Source organism: Sebastes fasciatus, chromosome 22, assembly GCF_043250625.1.
Source record: "Sebastes fasciatus isolate fSebFas1 chromosome 22, fSebFas1.pri, whole genome shotgun sequence".
Taxonomy (NCBI): domain Eukaryota; kingdom Metazoa; phylum Chordata; class Actinopteri; order Perciformes; family Sebastidae; genus Sebastes; species Sebastes fasciatus.
This window is the reverse complement of record NC_133816.1, coordinates 19,739,292-19,763,344: the sequence shown is the minus strand read 5'-3', so window position 1 is coordinate 19,763,344 and position 24,053 is coordinate 19,739,292. Positions and strand designations below refer to the sequence as shown.

The window sequence follows — 24,053 nt, the reverse complement described above, 5'->3', positions numbered from 1 at the left end:
ATAAAATATCATATCTGGCACTAATTTGTACCTATTAAGTATCTTCAACATGCCTGGTAGTTGCGCAACTGTTTGATGCTTTCATTGTTCCTTTCAGTTGGAACGGTAATAGTGAAAAGAAACCGAGATGAGGGATTGGGAGAGGAGGCAGATTGAAATCAGCAGTGCTGTTTGCAAACACACTGGAACTCTGCACTCAATTAGTATGCCTGACAGCACCATGCACCACCGGCAGCTGGATTCATTGTACACATGCACGTGCTGCGCTAACGCCCAGCGACCAATTGCACAGACACAGCCTGCTCCTCCCAGCATCTACGCCTCCGTGTCCCTCTCTCCGTCTTGTTTTCTCTCCGTCGCTCTCTCACTCACATAAACAGAGGATGAGAGAGCAAAGAGAGAGAGGGAGAGATAGAGAGAGAGAGAGAGAGAGAGGGAGAGAGAGAGAGAGAGAGGGAGAGATAGAGAGAGAGAGAGAGAGAGAGAGAGAGAGAGAGAGAAACAAAGCCATCGCGCTGCACGCACTTACACAGCATCTCTGTCTGAGTTGGTTCCAGATGAATAAGGCAGAATACCAAGTGGCCCACTTATACGCTACGCAGAGACAAATAGACCAGTCAATCACCGCGGGCTGCTGCTGAATAACAAATGCTCTCACTGGTGTGTGTGTGTGTGTGTGTGTGTGTGTGTGTGTGTGTACGAGGGGGTATAAAACAGCTTTTTTTTTCTATTTGTTGTGCCTAAAATGCATCGGTGTGCATGAACACGGCGGTACAGTATGCGCAACAACCTCTTGTTTCAATTGCAAGTGTTTTCCGGTGTAACAGCACCACATGTTTGTACTGGTAATGAGAGCAGAAACAAAAGAGGCGGTTTCAGAAAAGGGATTCATTTGATACTAAAAACTGCTGGAGAATACTTGTTTGTTATATGAAGGTCAGCAGACTGTGTGTTGAAAGGAGGGATGCCGAATTTCATTTGTATCTGCTGCTTCCTCCGAGCCGTGCTTCGTGTATTAGCCTCCCCGGGGGTGCAGCGCGGTAGGCCTGTCAGAGCAAACTGACCGGCACAAGGGGTCACCGAAGAGGTGCAAACAATATTGTTCGACAAAATGGGAGCTTCTCCGCCGGGATCGGAGAGTCTGAATTAGTTCAGATGCACAAACACATCCCCGCACAGCGCAAGTCTGAACCGCCGCTCAGCTGACATGGCCACATGGAAACTTGACAAATTTATTCAGCGAGAGTGAGCGGCGGGCCGCTTCCCTTTATCCGCGGGTAAAAGGGAACAGTGTTAACCCTGAGCTATGGTGATCACTTCCAATATAAACTTTCTGCCAATCAGACTGCCGGGCTTTCTCAATGGTGTCTTTTCTTATCTGCCATGTCAGGTGGAGGCTCATAAATAAGCAATGCCGGTAAAAAAAAAAAAAAAGACAGCAGTCCAGTATGATACAGGGATCGGGGGGGAAAGGAAGTTGGAGGGAAACCTGCATGGGTGCTCTCAAAATACCTTCCTGGACCAGGGGATTTATGAGGTAAGTTAATAAACAGTTCAACGTAATCTTGTACTGCAATATGAATATAAATATTTTGTGATGCATTTTCATTGTTCTCTTTTGTTCAACTGCGAAAAAAAAAAAAAAAAATGCTTCGATTTACAAGAAACGACTTCAGTGAGCAGACCCGTTCTTGACTGTTAGTGGACGCCCGGAAGCTAACCTATTTCAAAATGAATAAAACAACAATACTGCTAAAACAAACATCTGAATTTTTGATGAGACAGGGGAGGGGAAGAACATGGAAGCGCGCTTTAAACAACGCCTGGAAGAAATCCACATCCGTGCAGCCCTGAGCGTTGCCTCGTCAACGCCACCAACCAGAGCGGGTAACCTCGGGGTAATCCTGTTTTAGTAGCAGCTTCTCGACGTGTCACATTTTATTCTGTCCCCTGCCCTCGCCCTCTGGGCTCTGCAATGTGTGACTGTTCAGAGGGAACAACGAAGTGCACAACAATGAGGTTGGACATGACAGAAAAATTCATGCATTCTCAGATTGCAACGGGCAACAAGATGAAGTGAGTTTGATTATTAAAAAGCTTTTTATTCTTGGCAGAGTCGAGAGGATTCTGTAACAGCATTTAGAAAATCATGTGACACTAAAACTCCATTGAAACCAGAGCTAATGGAAAGCTTTAGTTAGCAGCTACTTAAGGTCAACTGACTCATCCTCCTATTGAGTTATCCAGATATGAGATTCAATAACTTCTATTAAAAGAAATCCAATGTGAAAAGAAAACTAGTACTTCTCATTCTAGGTTTGATAAAGTGTTTTCTGTAGCTGCGGTCGGTTAACCTTCACCACATCACGAGCAGTAAACATGACTGGCTGATGTCCAACAGGTAATAAAAAGACAAAGTACTTCAGTTTATCTGGGATAAACATCAATGTTGAAAGATACTGCACAATTGAACCCTTTCTCTGTCTGTGTAATATCTACTCTATTCATCCGTGAATCTGCATTCATAAATGATAACTGCAGTGTCAATAATTCTGACAACCTGTTCCAGCCAGAGGGAAATAAATGACGGAGGAAAATAGACTAACACTGTTTCTCTGTTGAGCCAACACATTCTCACTCCGCCTGGTCAGTGCCCCTCGGCATCGGAGATCGACACACGGGTTACCCCTCTTGCGTTGTTGTTGGACGGACTGGGGACGGCGTGTCAATATACGCTCGTTACATGGATAGTGTCCTTTCAAAATAAACTTTTCCGTTTTCACAGGAAGTTAGGTTTAGGCAACACAACCACTTAGTTAGGGTTAGGTCGTGGTTGACTTCACTGACTAACGACTCACATGACTAGTTTCTCACGTGACTGACAATACTAAACAGCTCACGTGACTCACAGGACTGACGATACTAACGACTCACGTGACTGAAGATACTAACGACTCACGTGACTGAAGATACTAACGACTCACGTGACTGAAGATACTAACGACTCACGTGACTCACGGGACTGACGATACTAACGACTCGCGTGACTAACAATTCATAGGAGTGATGATACTAATCGACTCACGTGACTGACGATAATAATGACTCACGGGACTGACGGTACTAAACAACTCACGGGACTGACCAAATGGCGCTATTAGACAAGTAGGGTGTGAGAACAGGTTGATTGAACAATTTACCAAGTGAAACTCAACTCTTAGTGTGTCATTAGGGCTGTATGTAACTGTAGTTCTGTTTAATGTGTTACAGCATTTATTTAACAGGCAAATTGCTGCTTTAATAGTAGACAGTGTGGTCCACACATACACCAACAATGAACAATGCTGGATGAATAATTATGCTCATTCTCCGCAGAGAATGCAAAGCAGTGACAATCACTCTATTCAAGTCATTCATTCTTCTTTGAAAGAAAAATCAAAATCATTTCTGTCAAAAGGGAAGTGTGTGCATGTGGTGAGAGACAGTATATACACGTGGGCAACCAGTGTGTATTTTAAAGTACGTGCACACTGTATTTCTCACAGTATGGCTGCTGAGTGAGAGATAAAGAGCGTGGCTCTTTGTGATTCATGGTACTGGCCCTATTTCTGTCCCTTCTTTTGATGACATGCATCCATACCCTTTGTAAAGCTACAAAGAGATGCAACCCATACACCCGTTTATCCCTGTCTCATTCTCATTATGCATGCAGACACAGAAAGGTAGGATGCAGGCTATTTGATTTATGTGGTTACAGGAAGAAAGTCTACAAGGAATTAAACCATTTCAAAGCTGTCCATTTCAGATATGTAGCAGACAAAGTGAGGGCACATGGCAGGGATCAGCGGGAAACTGTTTTACTCTGGAGTAAAGAGAGAGCGCAACCCTGACGACAGGGCCGCGACTTCACACCGCGAGTCGCTTCTGAAACAAAAAAGAGATGATGCAAGATCCTCCACACCTGGAGCATCAGTTTCATACCTGACGTGATAAGACCTACCTTAGATTTCAGAGGATCAGAAGGTTGGCGTGTTCGGTGAAATATTGAGCCGGTGATTGCCCAAGTCCAGAAAAAGGCTCAAGGATACAAAGCTGCTTGTGCAGCGAGAAGAGCGCAAAGAGAAGAAAGAAGACAATGATGAGAAGGAGACAAAAGTTCAACTCGGGGCAGGCTCTCAAGTTCAAGAGGTGAAAAGAGTTTTTTTCGAAAGTTTCAAGCTGGCAGAAATGAAGACTGAAGGGCAGGTCTGAAGATGTGCAGCTGCTGTGAGGAAGGAAAGCGGCAACAGAAACCAGCTATAGCAATGCATGCACAATGAAAGAGGCTGACAGACTGTTGTATAACACATTCGTAAAATATATATACTGTGTGGACACATTTAGTTGAATGCACTTTTGACAGCAGTTTGCCCCTGCAGTCTTATTTTGAAATTGGCCACATTGAAAAGGGAAATCAATGTTCCACAAATGTGCCGTCAGTGAGTTAGAGGAGGTGCTGGCTGTTCTCTCAGATATTGTGAATGTGTTATAGTGTAGTATGGCAATCCCTCACCAAGAAAACACTGCGATAAGACAAAGAGTGGAGGGGAGTGGACGTTAAACAGCAGCCGATGAATCCATAATACTAGTACTGCATGTTCTGAAAAGAAAAAAAAAATAATTTCTTATGGAAGCCTTGAGAGGCACGTGAGAAAGAAATTAAAGTGTAATCCATTTTCTAAGTTTGATCTAAATTGTTTTCTTAAGAACAGGTGAAAAACTGTTTTGACAGGATAATCTTTTTATTTTTTTCATCTCTGAAAACAGGTGAACAAAAATAAATTTGAAGTTTGTTGTTGTAATACCTACTTTGGCCACAAGAGGCTGAAGTGCACCACTACCCCATGTTATAAATAAGACTAAACACATTGACGTTTTCTTCCAGGTGAGTTTAAATTTAAATAACTTGCTAACACACAATATATGTATCTTGTGTTTAGAGAGCATGTAGAAAGAAAAAAAAAAAAAAAAAAAAAAATATCCTCACAAAAAAAACAAACTTATTTTTTCACATTTCACAAATAGAAAAAAAGGTAACTTAGAATACGATCCTGGCAAAAAAAAATTTTTTCACCTTTTCTTAAGTCATAAACACAAGAGAAAACAATTTAGATCTGACTTTTTTTATTTTTTAATCACTTGCTTCTCTGGGCTTCCGTATACTCTCACATGTGTGAGTTTGACCTAATTTAATCAGACAGATAGTCGCTCTACTTAAATGTTTTGTGTGCAGTTATACAATATCTTTGCTCAGGCTGCTGGTGAGGTCCTTCCCTCCACTCTTCACACACTCTCACCAAACAGACACACATCCCCTAGGTCTCTCCACAGAACACATGTTGCTCTGCTCCCTGGTGCCGCACAGTTCCACCTGTCATCTTTGAAGCCGGCACAGTAAAACCGCGAAACGCTCCCCACAGGCAACGACGACTCGAATGCAGGAATCAGCACCCCTATCCTCTCCTCTCTTCATCATTTGCTCTCCTCGAGGGATCTCGCTGCTTATCTCGTCGTGGCTGTCATGCCGACAGAGCGGTTATTATTATCGCCTTCCCCTCGCTCGAGTCTTCCGAGAGCCAAAAGGAGCACCTTGCTAATCATCCCCTTACTGTCACGCCCGATCATATTCTGTCGAGCTAACATGGCAACCAACATGACAACAATCAAAGATAAACTCCATCACAAATGAAACATAGGGTGGTTTAAAAAAAGTTGGTGAGGGTGATACAGCTTAACTCAGCACCCAGCACTTAATAAGCAAACGGAGACTTATGCAAACAAGTCTATTAGCCTGTCACCCTGCCTCTGCCCCTGTTTAAATCAAGCCTGTGAGGAGTGCTGAATGCTAATTGTACATAAGCTCAGTTACCAAAACCGAGCTCTGCTGCAAAACATATCCATCTTAACAAATATTCCACCATCATAATGCAGTGCGGCGCAGTTTCACCTCTTAACACTTGAAGATGAAGTCTTTTCAATGCAGCTACTTCACACCTAAGACAAATATACTGTATACAATGTAGCCTCGCTGTGAGGACTCAGTAAAAAGCATTAACCACAATCATATTACAATAACTGTCAAACTCAAGAGAAGAGCCACTTGAAGCCGATAAAATAAACAGCACATTTCCGATAAATCTACGTGGCCCTCTCTCTCCATACTCTCCTTCCTCGCTGCCAGCCACCCAGCAGGTGACCACATGGCAGGGACACAGGACTTGAATCGCCGCTTCTCCTCGCAGCGTGTGTTGGCGGCTCCTCGGGAGCCCGGGAGACGATCTCCAGGTGAACTCTGAATTGCACAATCTGAGGTGTTACTATGAATAACGTGCGAGTAATAGGACGTCAGTAAGAGGAGTGAATGTGGAGTGTAGCGCTGTCTGTGTGGCCCTGATGTAATGGGGCCTTATTGACTTATATTTTGACTTTAATATGACGCTTGTTGGCAGTAATATTTTAACAAGTTTTCCTCAAACCTTTGAAGAAGCAATAGCAGCCTCTCAGTGCCACTAACAGCAGAATTGCAATGTTACCTGGGCAGCTATCCAGCAACCATTATTCCTACCAGCACCACTCACTCCAGCCATACAAACATACTCAAACCAGTCGCTAAAAAATAAACGTTTCACTTACGATCGTTGCAAAATGAACCTCCATAGGACGTCATGGTGCAGTCGCAGGTGAAGCCCTCCCACTGCTGGAGACACACCCCCTGATGGTAGCAAGACTCCTCCGTACAGGTGGTACTGGGTCCTGAGGGCAGAACCAACACACAGCTCAGTGATTTCAATCCAAAGATAGACGTGGAGCACCACACATGATGCACAGGGACGTACAAATGAGGCGTGTGTTGTGGTATTTAGAGCATTTTCAGCTCTGCTGGCGGTCTACTTCTCTCGTCAATGAGAGCTGGAGATACTTTTTAAAGCTCTGTTTAGAAATATACATTCAAGCACCCGCTGGGTTTTCTACTAGCAGTACTGGGAATCCCACTGAGAATCAACACCTTCAGCAGCTCACTGTGGTGGTGAAGAGTGGTCGGTGAAACGTGTTGAGCATTAGCGACATAGATATTGAACCTAGGAGTTAATGAGCCACTTATACGGCTAAAAAAATAAAACATGGATTTACATTCGTCAGGCGTTGAGACTCCTATAGAGTGATCCAGGGGTGACATGTTTTTGTAGGCCAACCAGGCCTTGCCCTGGTTCCCTCGACAAAAAGACAATGGGATTTTTCCATTGGCTTTTGGATTATTGCAGAAAATAAACTCTGTGGCAAACAAACGTTTTTTCTTCAGCAAGATAATCTCCACAAATGAACACCACTTTTATGATTTTTGAAGTGTGAATGCTATCGCCAGAAGTCGGTCGCATGAGCGTGAGTATACACAACGACTGACTTTTAGACGAGGGAACCGGAAGTGCTAAAATGCTAACTCATTTCCGGGTTGTAGGACTCATTCCTGTAGCACTCTATGAGATTTCTCATGCTGCTCCACAGGGCCAGCTCCCGCCCTTTTGGTGCCCTAGGCAGAATTTGGATTTGGACCCCATAAACCACAACACACAATAGACATCACAGAGGTTTGAGGACAAAAATTAAGATTATTATTTTCAGAAATAACTGTATTTATTATAATATAAATAAATCAATGAGTCCCTGATATTGTTGGCTTAAAAGTGTTTAGTCAGTTTCACTACAACGAGAGTGACAGGGGTGAAAAGTGTATTTCTTTCTTTCTTTATTTATTTGTAAATGAGTAAAGGCGCCCACCGGCATTTTTAATTTTTTAAATTTTTTGTTTATTTGGGGTTTTTTTAGAGGGCGACCAGCACCCCCCAGAAGGTGGCACCCCTGGCGACCGTCTATATGGCCCATGCCTTAAGCCGGCCCTGCTGCTCCATTTCTGCTGGATGTGCAAGTTGCCGATATATAAGCTTCATAAAGACTCTCTTAATGCAAGATTCAGGTAAACTTCTGAATACATTTATGCACAAAACATCTGTTTATTTTGTCCCCCTTCACTTACATTGGAAGTGCATTAGGAAGGGATCTCTTAATGGCCGGTATGCACAGGGGGGGATGATAGCAGCAAGCAAAACCTGCTTCAATATTCATATGGACACCTGACGACTATTTTAAGACAGACTTGAACAAATAGTGAACCTACCCTTTAACTCTATGTTGTTAAAGCATTGTTATCACTATTATGAAAGCCTAAAATAAAACATCATATTTTTAATAGCGGTGTTAAAATACCCAATGACTGCAACAAAATACAGTAGCTGCTCATCCACAGATTAAAGTGATTTGATTTGTGTTGCTTAGAAATGTATTCAGATTCAATTTGACATTAATTCAAGGTTGAAACCTGGTGTGTAATTGCCAGACTCGGGGCACATTTGCATTGGAAATTAGTAGTGGTGGTGGAGTCAGTTCCTGTTTAGCATCTCCATAATATCTGTGTGTGATGTGTGTGTGTGTGTGTGTGTTTTGGTGGATGCTGTCTCCTGTTGTTCTCTCCCACCGTCATGAATAGTGCAAGACATTTAAATTGTCAATTACAAACTCCACCGCTGTAATTTCTCTGGGGAATTCCAGCCACTTATTCATGAAAACTCATATTTCCACTTTAGATTCTACATACTACTGACCCAACAGGCATCATGCACTGCCATGATATGGGAAATGATTCACCAAGTGTTTGTTGCTTCTAGTCTGAATTAGCTAATACAACTGATGGAAATGAACACAGACAAGATCTTCATTAGTTTTCCTCCCAACAAAAACTTGATTTCAAATAATTGTTCTAAGAAGTAGATGGGAGGAAAAAGCTGAATGATAGATGTAAGATTAGGATGCACATCAAGTCTTAAAGTCTTAAGAATAAGTATGCGTGGTGGCTGTCGTGTTGGTGGTTGCCGGGGATTCTCATTAAAATCTCAATTAAACACATTTCCAAAGAAGCATGGTTCAGTGCAAGACTAATTTGTTTCTGCATAGATAAACAGACATCTCACTGTGCCATTTACAAATGGCCCAATTAAGAGCAACCCCCCCGTCAACTCCCGCGTAAAAATAAAGAATACATATATCAACGATCTCTGTAGGCTTTTACTTCCAGCGCCAAAAAGGTCCACTTGAATTCAATATCATCTCCTTTCTATCAGCTTGTTCTGTTAGTAGTTCCTAACCGCACTAATTGCCCCATTAATTACTGGCTTATAAAAAGGTCCCTTGAGGAGCTAATTAAGCATATTGTCATAATTAATAACCGAGTCTTGTAATCACTTCCTCACTCCTCCTTCAACTATTGATCGGCCAAACACTACCTTCGTATGGCTGCCTGAGAACCTGTTATTAGGTGCCTTGGGTTTGTCGGAGCATAAAACTCCATCTGTTGTGTTTGCTCCAAATGTTCAGGGGAATCCGGCTCGATATAGGAGCCAATAAGCCTAACGTCACTGGAACAACCCCAAAGTGAACACACACATCTCCACTCCCTCGCTGCTGTCACCTGCATCTACAACTAACAGCTGGGTTACTACTGAAACATCTGCTCACATACGAGCAGTGTTGAGAAGACCAGAGTGCTCAACTGTGGATCTGGGTGAGCTCTCGGTTCATGATGGAATAAATGTTCCAAGGAGGCTAACGTTTTCTTTACTGGTGTTCAAAGTTTTTATCTTTTATGAAACTTAAAAAGCAACACGTTCTCACTCTTAACTCATCAAATACTGAAGCTTGGTCAGTAGCCCTACGCTTCAAACTATGACGCCTATTTAACCAACTAGTGTCAGTTTTTGGACGTCTTTTCAAAATAAACTTTCATGTTCACAGGAAACATACAGTTTCCACTTGTTACATACATATTGACTTTTCAAAATAAACTTCCATGTTCACAGGAAACATACAGTTTCCGCTCATTACATGCATGCAGTGACCTTTCAAAGTAAACTTTCATGTTCATAGGAAACGTAGAGTTTCCATTCATTACATGCATACATTGTATTTTCAAAATAAACTATCATGTTCACAGGAAATGTACAGTTTTCACTCATTACATATATACCTGTCTTGTCTTTTCAAAATAAACTTCCAACGTAGGTTTACTTAGTTTTTAGGTTTACTTGGTTAGGTTTAGACAACACAACTACTTGGTTAGGTTTAGGGTTTGGGGTAAAATAAGTATTTTATTAAGTAAAAAGAAGTATGTTTGTTATATGACTAACATACAGTATATTAGTTAAGTACGTAAGTAATAAGTCAGTGTTGACTTAGTTTCACACGGGACATGAAAAGCGGTCTCCTGAGTGAAAGTTTGTATTAGTTTGACCAAACCATCCACTCGACCTCCTCCGTAAGCGGACTTTCTCGCTCTGTCAGTTGCTCTGACCATCTAATAATGACGTGGATGGTATCAGACTGTGAGGGGCACTGATTAAGCGGCGGTATTTGACGAGCTGGGAGTGAGAACGGGTTGTAAAAATATATTTAAACTCTCCTACTGTTGCTTCTACTTCTACAAATATTCATGTTTCTACAAACTAATGCCAATATGTCTTATTTATCACACGTTTTGTCCTTGTTTACTTGTTCCTCCCCTCTCGAGCTACAGTGACTCAGCAACACTGTTCATGTACCTGCATTTCAACTCAGTCTCAGTCTCCTTTCCTTCTCCCTGTCTGGTTCTCTGTTGTTGTGTTCCGCTGAGTCAGCAGAGAGCAACGAGAACAAGCTCAGTGTTGTGCTCTTTGTTTGGCCTTAGGTCATCTGAGAGTGGACCAGCAGCCACCTCTGACCGCTCTGCATCCCCGGTCCACAAACTAACAGTGACCTCCGAACCAAGTCGGTCAGGACTTTGGCAGTAATCCATAAGTAACCAGGACAACACTGCATTTTAGGAAAAATCATCTTATGTTTATGGTAGGGCTGTCAATTTATTAAAATACCTAATCACCATTAATCGCATGATTGTCGCATGATTAGTTGCAAATTTATGACGTTTTTTAACTGTTCAAAATGCACCTTAAAGGGAGATTTGTCAAGTATTTAATACTCTAATCAACATGGGAGTGGGCAAATATGCTGCTTTATGCAAATATATGTATATATTTATTATTGGAAATCAATTAACGACACAAAACAATGACAAATATTGTCCAGAAACCCTCACAGGTACTGCATTTAGCATAAAACAATATGCTCAAATCATAACATGGCAAACTGCAGCCCAACAGGCAACAACAGCTGTCAGTGTGTCAGTGTGCTGACTTGACTATGACTTGCCCCAAACTGCATGTGATTATCATAAAGTGGGCATGTCTGTAAAGGGGAGACTCGTGGGTACCCATAGAACCCATTTTCATTCACATATCTTGAGGTCAGAGGTCAAGGGACCCCTTTGAAAATGGTCATGACAGTTATACCTCGCCAAAATTTGGATTCCTTATGTTTTCTAGATTAATATGATGTAGAGTAGGGAGCCAGCTACAACCTCCGAAAGATCGATTGCATTAATGTGTTAAAGAAGTTAGAAGCATTGAAACAAATTTGCGTTAACGTGTTATTATTGCTTTAATTTTGACAGACCTACTTTATGGTTATGTTTATTTCATTTAAAAAGGGGCAATGCACTTTAATTAACCATGAGCCATAATGTAAATGTGCCAGATTTAGCCAGACAGGCTCATTTTCATCTCCATTACTTCTGCTTTTGCTTTAGTAAACCAGGAGATCAGTGATTGGATCTGACCTGTTGTTGTTAGAGGAGATCAATCAAAACGGTTAAATATAAAAGTTGTATTTTAACTGATTTGATGACAGCGTTGGCCGGTGCATGGTGAGAAATAATAGCCTGAATTTGATAATAGTGGATTAGATGAGTAGTCAAAAGTGGTTTTGATGTATTCCTTTAATATCAACAGGGGAATACATGGATTTGCAACAGCCTCAGGTCTTGGCATACTATTATTTGTCAAAAGGTTCACTCTTCCAAAACTGGTCAATTACAACTGCCCGGCTCCCTGGCACCTCCAATCATCAACTAATATTAGCATCCATGTTGGGCGCCTGGGGGAGTCAATATGATAGCTTAATGCGGCTTTAAACAGTGTTTGGAGCGAAGTAATTGTACTGTAGGCAGGTAATAAGGCGGGTTGGCAGAAGTAGCAGCGTTCGGGATCGAGGGGGGAAAAAAATAAAAAAGCTGGATCAGTGCTGCATCGAGTCGGCCAGCGCGGCCCTCAGGGAAATCAAGTCTGTGCTCTCCGACACTCAGCACGCCATTGAGACGTGGTGGCGGGGGGGTGTAAAGGGGTGGGTTGTGTGGAAAAGGGGGAAATGCTACAGCCAAAATCCACTGTTATACTCAGGATTAACTACCCGACGCAGGAGCCATGCAGCTCGAGACACGATGGCGCGCGGACCGCGCACAGCAGAAGTAAAAACACAACCGATGCAAGATTGATGAGGTAAAAAGCCAATGAGGGTGGAGTGCTGAGATTAGCCACACTGACTATAACATTAGAGGAGAGAGGTACCTCCCACATGCATGTTTTATGGGGCAATAGAGAGGATATACAGAGGACAGGGGCTTAGATTGTAAAGACTGCCCAGAGCTGGGAGAATTTGGGCGGGGTTACTGGTGTAAATCAGGGAACTACAGCCGCAGGGAAATGCACCGCACTGATGTGTGGCAGTCATGTGTGTAATCAGGCCATGCGTTTATGGGTGTTAATAAAAACAGAAAAAATGGTGGAGTGGCTATTTAAAGAGAAGTAAGGAGGGTGGTGTGTAAGAACGTCCTTTTGTATCAAACAACGTATATTGATAAGAAGTGAAAGTCAAATGTTCCACTGTAACATCAGTGCCCAGCAGCAGAGCTACGCTTACGCCATTTTGGACTGAAAGCGACTACCGGACGCTGGTAAAACGTCCGCCCTAAAAAGTCGTACAAAAGTAAAAGAATTATTTCTATTCTATTGTCATTTATTTAAAGGGACTGTTTGTAACTTTCTAAGCGTATAAATGTAGCGGGTCGGGACACATGCGCGTTCGCATATGCGCGCTCGCGTGTGGCCGGAGCCTCGTCTCCGCTGCCTGCTCTCCTTCACTCAGACAGCACGCGCGTCCTCGCTGTCTCGCTCCACCTCTAGACGTGAACGCGCGCTCACTCCACACTGCAGGAGAGTTAGTTTAGCTCTGAGAATATCTAGTGAATGTACAGCGGATGTTTGTGCAGAAATAAATGCTGCAGCTCCTCCAGACCAACAGAGGTTTTCCATGTCTTGTGAAGTGACGGGGCTCCTCAACGAGTTACGTTGTCGTCTCGTTACCGACCGGGTGCCGGTGTCTTCGGTTGCGGTCGGGAGGCGATAACGTAACTCGTTGAGGAGCCCCGCTGCTGAAGCCTGCGCTGAGCAGGAAAAGCCAACACTAGGATCAGCAGTGATTCACGGAGAGACCTTGGTCTGGTCAGCTAACATTACTGCCAAGCAGCTGAAATATAGAGTGATATTGTGCTTTTAGCTGACGTGTGTCGCCTCACTGTTTTGAGCGATGCTCGTTCATGTCTATGTAGAGCGAGCAAGCGCGAGCTCGACGCTGACTTTCGTTGATTTCAAGGCCACAGGTGTCGCTGTTAAGCAGCATTTCTGAATCGTACAAATAGTCCCTTTAATGTATTTATCATATTAACCATAATCTACTATTATAATAATTTCCTTACTAACGTGTTTATTTATTAAACTGTTTTGCTTCCCAGAGGAGCATAAAGTGAGCGATGGACATAAATAGAAGTTAGAGAAATCCAGCACACAGATTTTAAGAGCAATCTCAAACCTCGTCTGTGACTGTGGTTAAAATCACTTGAAAAGAATGGTTTGACCTTTCTAAGTAAAAATTAACATTATTATCAGAGTCTGAAACATTTAGCAGTCACACACTAGAAGCTGTTTTCATCTCCGTCTCTAAATGACAAATTAATTAAAATTGTACCAAAACAGATTCCGATCCCACTCCTGGCTTGTTTCCTTTATAATTATCTGTCAGCTTCTCAAACTGAGCTATCCTTGATGTGAAATTGTCTGAAAGTTGGCATTCTCTGTGGGAAATTGTCACTAACAGCGAGAACACTGGAGTACACACTGGATGATGACACAAACACTTGAAATCAATGTTATTTGATTTCCCCTGTTGATTCACAGGAGAGATGATTGCTATTTATGCTTATTTTTGGAAGTGGATGTCATTAGTAATCATGAGAACATAGCTAGGGATGCACCGATACCAGATCGGATATCAGGCCGATACTGACTCACATAGCTGGATCAGGTATCAATGACTATTAGGCCGATTTATTGAGTTCAATTTTATGTTTATATAGAATTAACATTATGCAACTGGAATTATAATTCATGTCTAATTTTTTACCAAATTGTTGCTAAACTAAAAATTTATTTTATTTTATTTTGAAGATTTTGTTATAGTTGCTAAAGATTTAAAAAAAATATAATATATAATATATATATATATATATATAAAATAATACAATTATTATTTTAATAATTAATACAAATTCTGTTAATTTTGACAATATTTTACCAAGTTGTTGGTGTACAATTTAATAATTTTATAATAAATACAAATTGTGTTAATTTTGAAGATTTTTTGCCAAGTTGCTGATGTACAATTTATTAATTTAATTATAAATATTAACTCAGTCAATTTATATCTATGTACTAATTCGTCACATTCTGTTTTACAAAATTAGAAAAGCAATGTTTAAGTCAGGCCTGATGTTGCCTTACACATAAATTCTAGTCAATTCCACACAAGCTTATTAATTAAACACTGGTATCGGATCAATACTCGGTATTGGCCGATACCAAAAGCCCAGGTATCGCTATCAGTATCGGGACTGAAAAGGTTGGATCGGTGCATCCCTAAACATAGCTAAAACAAGTAGTGTTACACATATAGTAGCTTTGACTATTACTATCAGTATTAAAGTCTGTTTATGACGGACTCACCATCGCAGCCTCGTTCCACCTGACCCACCCTGTGGAGAGCATCTGCGATCAGGTCGGGGAGTCTCCCGTTCAGGTCCACGGATGCCAGGCAGCCCTGGTACCCGTCCCGGGATGCTATCAGCTTGGGCAGATTGCTGTACATGTTCTTTGTCACGCCACCGATGTACAGCTCCCCTGCAAAAACACAAACATAGAAACCATGGGTGAGAAGGATTTTAGATTTTTCCAAGATGAAATTTCGAACAACGATGACATTAATATACATATCGATGTTAGGGAGGCTGAGATAAAACAACTCAATACTGTAGTAGGATAATGATTCAACATCAAAACAAACACAAATCTAAATGTCAGGGTAAGAAAGCAGAAAAAAAGATACTAGTATGTTTTTTATTTCTTAATATATTCCACCTCCCTTCACTGTAAAGTATAACTCATCCTTTCGTTGTTGATGCAGGCAGGTGACATACTGTAAATCACAAGGCTGGTCAGTCTATACATATTTCAACCATGTGGGACCCCAACAGCAAGGGGAGAAAAGCAACCTCACACTGACAGTTTAAAGCCAAGTAGAGTGAATGTTAGGAGGCATGCTCCTGAGAGACGTCCTCTGACAAAATGCCTGTCACTGCAGAGGCGCTAAGGACACGTTTTGATGGTCATATGATTTAAAGACAGTTGTCATGAAAAGATTTTACAGTACCAAGCAAGAAGCATCGGAAACGGCGCCTGATGCTTTACATTTGATGCTTAGAAAGATTTTATTCCCTGAGCATGTCCATATTACGGAAGTCCTGAAAGGCAAGCTAGATTTTTTTTTCTTTTTTTTTTCGGTGATGCGTTTTTTTTTTTTTTTAAATTCATTTTTTTGGGGGCATTTTCCATTTTTATTGACAGGACAGTGGATAGAGTCTTGGAAAGGGGGGAGAGAGAGAGTGGATGCGGAAAGGGCCACAGGCCGGATTCGAACCCGGGCCGCCGCGGTCAGGACCAAGCCTTGATACATGGACGCCCGCTCTATCAAATGAGCTAACCCAGGCGCCAGGTGATGCGTTTTTTAAGTCTGATCTAATTTATTTTCTCTGCTGTGTTTGTGACCTAAGAAAAGATGGAACGTAATTTTTGACAGGATAATCTTTCTAAGTTCCTTTTTTTTGTCTGTGAAACAAGTAGAAAAAAAAGTGAGATTTTTCTAAGTTACTTTTTTATGCTTCTCTTTTCAGAATTTTTTTTTCTGGTGATCCATTTTCTAAGTCTGATTTTTAATTATTTTTATAATTATTATATTTTATATTATATTATTATTATTCTATTTTTTATTTATGAATTAATTAATTAATTAACCAGGATAATATTTCTTTTTTTCTTTCTTTTTTTGGTCTGTGAAACAGGTAGAAAGTGACTTTTTTTCCTACTTGAAAACAAGTGAAAAAAAAACCCAAATAGGCAGATTTTTCTAAGTTATTTTTTTTTTTGCCTGTGTGTGAAAACAGATACAACCCCGGTTAAGTCGACTGTCTAGCTAACGTTAATTTACTGTAACGTTAGTTTACCGTAACGTTAGTTTACTGTAACATTAGTTTACTGTAATGTTAGTTTACTGTAACATTAGTTTACTGTAATGTTAGTTTACTGTAACATTAGTTTACTGTAATGTTAGTTTACTGTAACATTAGTTTACTGTAACGTTAGTTTACTGTAACATTAGTTTGTATTGTGTTTTGTCACATCGTTTGAGGGCAAAAAAAAGTAACTTACTTGCCTAAAATGTTTTTTTTTTTCACTTGTTTTCAGACTGTTTCAAAGACAAAAAAGGAACTTAGAAAGATTATCAGGTAAAAAGAAATCCACCTGTTTTTAAGTCATAAACACAGGTGAGAAAATACTTTGGATCAGACTTGGATGGATCACCAGAAAAAAGAAAAAAAAAATCTCTTGCTTGCCTCTCAGTGCTTCCGTACAAGAACATACTGTACACAGCAGCACTTTCTCATGAAGGAAGCAGCATTTGCGAATCCTCAGCCCCACGATAAAGCTGAGTTGGGCGATATCTCGGCGCTCAAACACAATTAAGGTCTCTTTACATTACAACTTAAAAGGAAATACCCATCCACTCTTAAGCCAAATTACTTTCTGTCTCCTTTCTTCTCTCAGCCCTCTGTTCTGTGGAGTTGTGAGGAAAATGCCAAGTGAAATTATGAAAAACACACAAAGAGGCCTTTGATGTAGGTGCATTTGAATAAACACAAATGCTTTAGGCATCAAAACTCCTACATTATCTTTACGTAGGCATAAAGTGAACATCCAGCAAAAGCCTCTCATACAGGGGGACAGATCCTGCTATAATGATAGGAGCACCGGGAAAACAAAAATTACATTTGCACAGCTGAAAATCAGAACTTTCAACTTTAGCACTCTGAGAAGCAATGAGCCACGAGGTCAATTATATGTGGACTTTGTGTAATGGAATGAGTCAATGATGTTTGCCAACTTCTCTCTGGAATTAATGAGCACTTGACACTTCATATTTCCCAGCTGGGGCTCCGGGGCATTACAATCAATACAACAAATTCATTAGCTGTCCGGCTGAGTGATGTCCTGAAATCGCGGCTGTAAAGAACCATTTAGCAAATATGAAATTATCGGTATGGAGTTAATCTGCAAAGAACAAACATTTCCTGCAGGAATCAACAGCGTCTTTGAGATTCCACATAGCTGGGGTAGACAAGAGAAGCCTGTGCCAGATGTACTGTACAAAAATTAGTCATGCAAGTTTTGTTTTCCTTCAGTGGAGTTAAGACTACAGCAGATGAATAAATATGCATGCACGCACCCACTCAGAGAAACTGGGCTCTCATTGTGTTCAGTACTTTCATTTGAATTACAGATTTCTTTGGGTAAAGTTTTGACTTCCTTGTTCATTTTGGGCCATGAGCAGTTTTTTTTTTTCCGCAGCATACATTACAGCTCATCCACCTTGCATTTAAATGTGACGCAGCTGCAGTGTCGCTAGAGATGTTTACTGGGTATATCACAGCTCCTCACATCTAAAAGCTGCTAGCAGCCAAGCTAGCATGTGAGGAATTCACAATGACTTCTGATATGGGTTATGTAAACAGAGTATTCTGTTTGGATATTCTGAATTAAGTCCTTATTCTGAATGGAGCATTTTCTGTTTAAGACGTGTGGGATATGCCGATGTTATTCAGGTTTTAGGAGCATTCTTTGGACGTGTATACGGCACATTCAGAACATGCATCTCAATTGGGGTCTTTAAGGCAGTTAGCGCCACATGATCTCTTGCCTGTTTATGGCCAACTGTGTGCGTTGTTCACAAACCAACTAGCCGACAGTTTGCAGAGATGCATGCCCAAAAGAAAAGCCCACGTTTGTGGTCGGAAGAAGGTGGTTGAATGAATGAAAGTTGGAGGTTTTGTTTGCTCGGTCCAACAAGTCCGCCAACGCTTGCATTAATCAGAGTACGCACGGCTCTAGGGAAAAGGGGATTTGAGTGGAATTTTTATCATTTTCATTAGCCATGTAAACAGCTTAGTAGGAATATTGTCTTTTTTTGGAATGAGGGCAAAAATATTAGGGAATATTTGAGTGCATGTAAACATAGTCACTGTCATACCAAACAGTGATTCGAGTGACGTTACATGCAAGATTTAATCCAGCTCATTGACCCAATGCAAACTTTGTATGTATTATTTATATTTCTATATATTTTGTATTATATATTTTCTTTTCCTTTCTTTAAAAAAAAAAAAAAAAAAAAGCTCTTTTTGTACATTTACCATTTTTATATTTGTTGACAGAAAACACTCCTCATTTTTTCCACATAGGCTGGGTGGCTCCAACAAACATTTATTGTTTTAACCTGATTTAATCATGTTGCACCAAACTTTAAACCTAGTTTAAAATCAGGAAATATTACATTTAAGCCACTCTTCAGAACATCAGTTCAGTTTTTACTCCAAAACTAGATTCAATTTAATTTCATTGACTCCAATTTAAAATGTGATCCAATATTAACCATAAACCTACACTTGAGGATGTTTAGGTTTTAAAATGCCTGCCTTTTTTAAATAGATTTAGTCAAATACGACGTTCAGGTATAAACCGATTACAGTACTTGCCCACTGACCCCACAGTTATTTTGCTTTGTTTTATAGAAATAAAATCCATTTAGTTCATTCTTGCATATCAGCGCCCAAGTTGACCAAATAAAAATAATTCTACCACTCTACTCTAATACTAAGCTTGCTATCAATACATAGTCAGACAGTGGACGCTACGATTATAAAATGAAAGTGAAAATGTCTGCTCAATATAGTCTCAGCACAGAGTAGCAGATGTCAGTTTCCACACAGTTATCACAGGACGAGAGAGAGTTGACCGACAAGACGATGGTGGAGGATTTGGCGTAAAAGCGAAAAGCAAAAGCACCTATTTGACAATATTTTGGATTTAAACCCAATGCTAATAGGTAACCACGCGTGGTTCGACTGTGCGGAGGACGGACCGGAGAGGCCAGACACACAGCCGCCCAATGTTAAAGATCAAAGTAAGTGCTCTACAGATATTGATCTTTTCTTGTAAAATGTCCGGTGTAATCGGTAACACCGGTGTCGTCACGAGTTTATTAACTGGTGGGAACATTTCCTCACCGTGGCACACCTAATTTGAATGTGCTACAGCATGTGTTTTTTGCCATTTAAACAACTTGATCTCCAGTATGTTCTTTAGCTCACAGTTTTCGGAGCTGTGCTGGAGTGGGCAGGTTAGAACGATGAGTAACCATTTTCCTCCCAGACAGAGACGGTGTCCTGGTCTGGCTCCGGAGTCCCAGCAGTGATGGATGCCTGCGCTGCTGAAGATGCTCAGAGCGATCGACAAGACGGGACCAATTACAGCCTCCCAGACATCGCCAGAGACCACCACCTCCACATCTCTATGGTTACCATAATGACCTCTCGGGGGCCGGTGGGAGGAGCTGGGATGCTATGATATGGGGCCCTGGAGAGCCTCTGACAGCCCAATCTGGAGGAGCGCACTGATTCAACATTTGCACTGGACAATCAGGGTTTTCAGAGGGTTTAAAGTGAAATACATATATATATATCTCTGGTTTCATACGGTGTGGAAACCTCATATATCCAGGTTTACTGATCCGCAAATTTGATCTGTGAGTCATCTGAGAGATGGGTGGATGACCTTAGGACCCAAGACGCCTTGTTCTTTGATTTCTAGCAAATAGGAGCACTGACTGAAAAAACAATAGTCATTTTCTTAAAGTTTACTTTCTTAGAGGAGCAATGGACAAATCCCTTGGCTGTGTTATATATATTATGTGGTCAGAAGCACTGTCTACTACCAGACAAGAGTAACACCTTCAGAGCTCCAATCTCACTGTTTTCATTATAATCGAGTTATCTGCATGGGGGAATGGGTGTAAGACCCATGACATCCATCTCAACATCCCAACAACGTCACGTTTAAAGTGCTTCAGCTTCTGTGGAAAAGATAACAGAGTTTAGGATGTTTCCATCATGGAGAAGCTTTTAGGAGATTATGTTGAAATTAAAGCTGTCAAAGTTAAAGTGATAACGCCAGTTTGTTTAAACGCAACAAATTTTACTTTAACGCATATACGCATCAATCTTTCAGAGGTTGTAGTGGGCTCAGTCCTAAAGCTAGAGTGAAGATACTGGTATCATATGAAACTAGAAAACCTAAGGAATCCATCGTTACCAGCCATGTCATACTAGTTTGTCATGAAGGAGGTTAAATAACGCTCCAAACTTACGCTAAATTTTGGCGAGGAAAAACTGACACGGCCATTTTCAAAGGGGTCCCTTGACCTCTGACCTCCAGATATGTGAATGTAAATGGGTTCTATGGGTACCCACGAGTCTCCCCTTTACAGACATGCCCACTTTATGATAATCACATTCAGTTTGGGGCAAGTCATAGTCAAGTCAGCACACTGACACACTGACAGCTGTTGTTGCCTGTTGGGCTGCAGTTTGCCATGTTATGATTTGAGCATATTTTTTATACTAAATGCAGTACCTGTGAGGGTTTCTGGACAATATGTGTCATTGTTTTGTGTTGTTAATTGATTTACAATAATAAATATATACATACATTTCCATAAAGCAGCATATTTGCCCACTCCCATGTTGATAAGAGTATTAAATACTTGACAAATCTCCCTTTAAGGTACATTTTGAAAAGATAAAACATCACAATTAATCATGTACAATAATCTGATTAAATATTTTAAGCGATGGACAGCCCTAGTTTAAATCCAATAGCGGCGTTAAGTTATGCATTCTATGCGGCCGGTACCTGTAGACCTGTATTTCATCCTGGCCTGTAATTGGCTCCCCAGTGAAGTGGCTGTATTTCAGTATTCCTCCACATCTGTGATATACATTATTTATATCCATCATTAAGAGAAGTTTGATCACGAGAACGGGCCTTGAATGCACGACGCCCGGTCTCATCTCTAAACAATGATCAACTCCCTCTTGCCAACTCCCTGGCGAACACAAAGCCGACCATTAACTTTCATTAAATGCTCTATTAACAATCCCTGCCTCCCTCTCGAGTCCTCACTCTCTCCGCTCCTCTGTTGCCTGTGTTGCTTCGCCATCACGCTGCCTCTAATTGACAAAGATTGAATGATTGCTGATGAGAAACACAAGAACACACGCAAACACACACGCACAAATGAACGACTGTTAGGCAGTTGCGGCTTTTTATAGGCAGGGCCGAGACAACAGCAGCCAGCAGGAAGACGCAGGGATTTGTGTGATTGCTAATTACAGAGAAACTCCCATCCGCAAAGACGCCACAACAAGACGATTGGCGTAGAGAATAAATGTTGGCGCTGATCGTGCGTTAATTGCTGATGCTGAATCATAAGTTGTATAATTACACTGTGTCTCAGTGTTTTGGTTGTGTGTCTGAAAGCAAATGGTATAGCAGGAGACGTTTTGAAAGGAAAAAAAAACCACTAAAGGCAACTAAACCTGTAATTATTTCATACTGTAGTGACACGTTTTTCCGCTAACAGGTGCACGCTCTCATTCTCTCTCTCAGTTCTATTGTAACCACAGGTGGTGTAATACATTTTTAAAGTCTCTCTCTTTCAACGTAGGCAGCTTAAGTGCAGGAGACACATCTGTAAACAGAGTAATTGGAAACAAGGAGTGAGAATGTAGCATTTAACGGTTACAATGAGGTAAAATGTACTCGTATCACAAACTAAGCAACAACACAGAGAATGTTTAGACAAGCACAAATTGACTTGTTTTACGCAGTTATAACTTAAGCATGAAAAGAAGCTTCTAATGTCTGTGTTCGTCATGTACTAATTACTGTTTTAGCATTGCAGGATGTTGTTTAACAACAGGGGAGAACAAGAGAGAAAGAAATAGTTCTAACTCGCTATTGATTAGAAATTATTGTTTCTTCAGCAACAAGCAATGTAGTCTGTCTGACTAATACTTCAATAGCAGATATTACTGCAGCTGCCTGACAACTGTTCATAAGCAATAACTATACAATTTTGACAACGACCGTGTGCTGAGCATTTACGGTATGATTCATAATAGGTTATTAGTGGATGTATCAATGGTAAATCAAAATTGTATAGACAAACATCTAAAACATAGCTCCGTTCAAGTTTTTTTCTTAATCAGCGTGCAACGTTTTACGTAGAGAAACGGGTTGGAAAACACAGATATACACACCGGACACCTCAACCTCATTCAGTAATTTCATATAATAGGGCATCTTGTTATGCATTGTCACTAACTACGGAAGCTCAGGGAGGCAAGTGAGAAAAAAAAAATTGGTGATTCATTTTCTAAATTTGATCTAAATTGTTTTATCTCACATGTGCATGACTTACAAACAGTTTTATTGCCAAGACAATCTTTCCTTTTTCCTTATTTATTTATTTTATCTGTGAAACAGATGAAAAAAAAAGTTTTGCCAGGATAACTCTTTTAAGTTTTGTTTTTTTTCCATCTGTGAAAACAGGTTAAAAAAAAAAAAGTTTTGGTGAAAAGGTGAAAAAAAAGTGTGTTTTTGTAATTCTCATTTATACGACAGCATATGAGGGCCATTGTAGGCAAAAAATAAATTAAATTAAATTTAAAAAACACTGCTATCCTACAACTAATAATAATAACGGAGTCAGGGGAGAGGGGTAAAAAAAATACTCAGCATTTCCGAGTTTAAAGTCATACATTTATGAGAGAAAAAATAAAAAAAATATGGATATACTCTGAGATTAAAGTGGCAAATTTAAAACAGAAAACTCACAAATTTGGAAGATTATAAAGTCATAAATTTACAAGAAAAAAACTTGGAAAACTGAGCGAGACGAAGGTCCTGAAAGATACATATATTTTCTTTCATGTGTTCTTTTATGAACATGAGTACCAATATTAATAATATGATATATATAAATTACAGGAAAGTAAAGGCGTGTGTCTTTCATTTCAGTACAGCTAGAACTCAAAACCAACCGTTGAGAAGACGTAACGTCTGAACACACTGCGTTACCACAGTGACACACTTACACTTAAAAAAAGTTTTTTTTTCTCACTTGCCTCTCCGGGCTTCCGTACATAACTGATTGCAACATATACTCCTTTCAATAAAACCCAATTGACTGCAGATTGCATAATCAGAAATCATCTGGTAATCAAGAACAGCATTATTATCCGATTCGTCCATCTCCATCGATTCAGTGCAGTGTTTAACCTGCTGCACATGCTGTTAATAAACCCAGTGATGGCATGCTTTACAGTATATCATAAGTCTCGTAGCAGCTCTATAGTCATTTACAGCACTGCGTTGTCTGCTGTAATAAAATTATACAAGCTGAGACGAACCCATAATTTCGCTATAGGGATGTATGTTTGCACTAAAGGGAATAAAAATACCTGAATTCATCAC

At 40.6% G+C, this 24,053-nt stretch overlaps 1 protein-coding gene across 14 annotated transcripts in view; it reads right to left on the bottom strand.

The window, feature by feature from the left end:
* Positions 1-24,053, bottom strand: part of nrxn2b (neurexin 2b) — a 795,015-nt gene that overhangs the window by 341,890 nt on the left and 429,072 nt on the right. For all 14 annotated transcript variants that reach the window (XM_074624795.1, XM_074624794.1, XM_074624809.1 and 11 more), the window contains 2 exons: positions 15,075-15,248; positions 6,673-6,792 (listed from right to left, as the gene is read on the bottom strand). In XM_074624795.1, the coding sequence (XP_074480896.1) occupies positions 6,673-6,792; positions 15,075-15,248 (294 nt within the window). The remainder of the gene's footprint in view (positions 1-6,672; positions 6,793-15,074; positions 15,249-24,053) is intronic.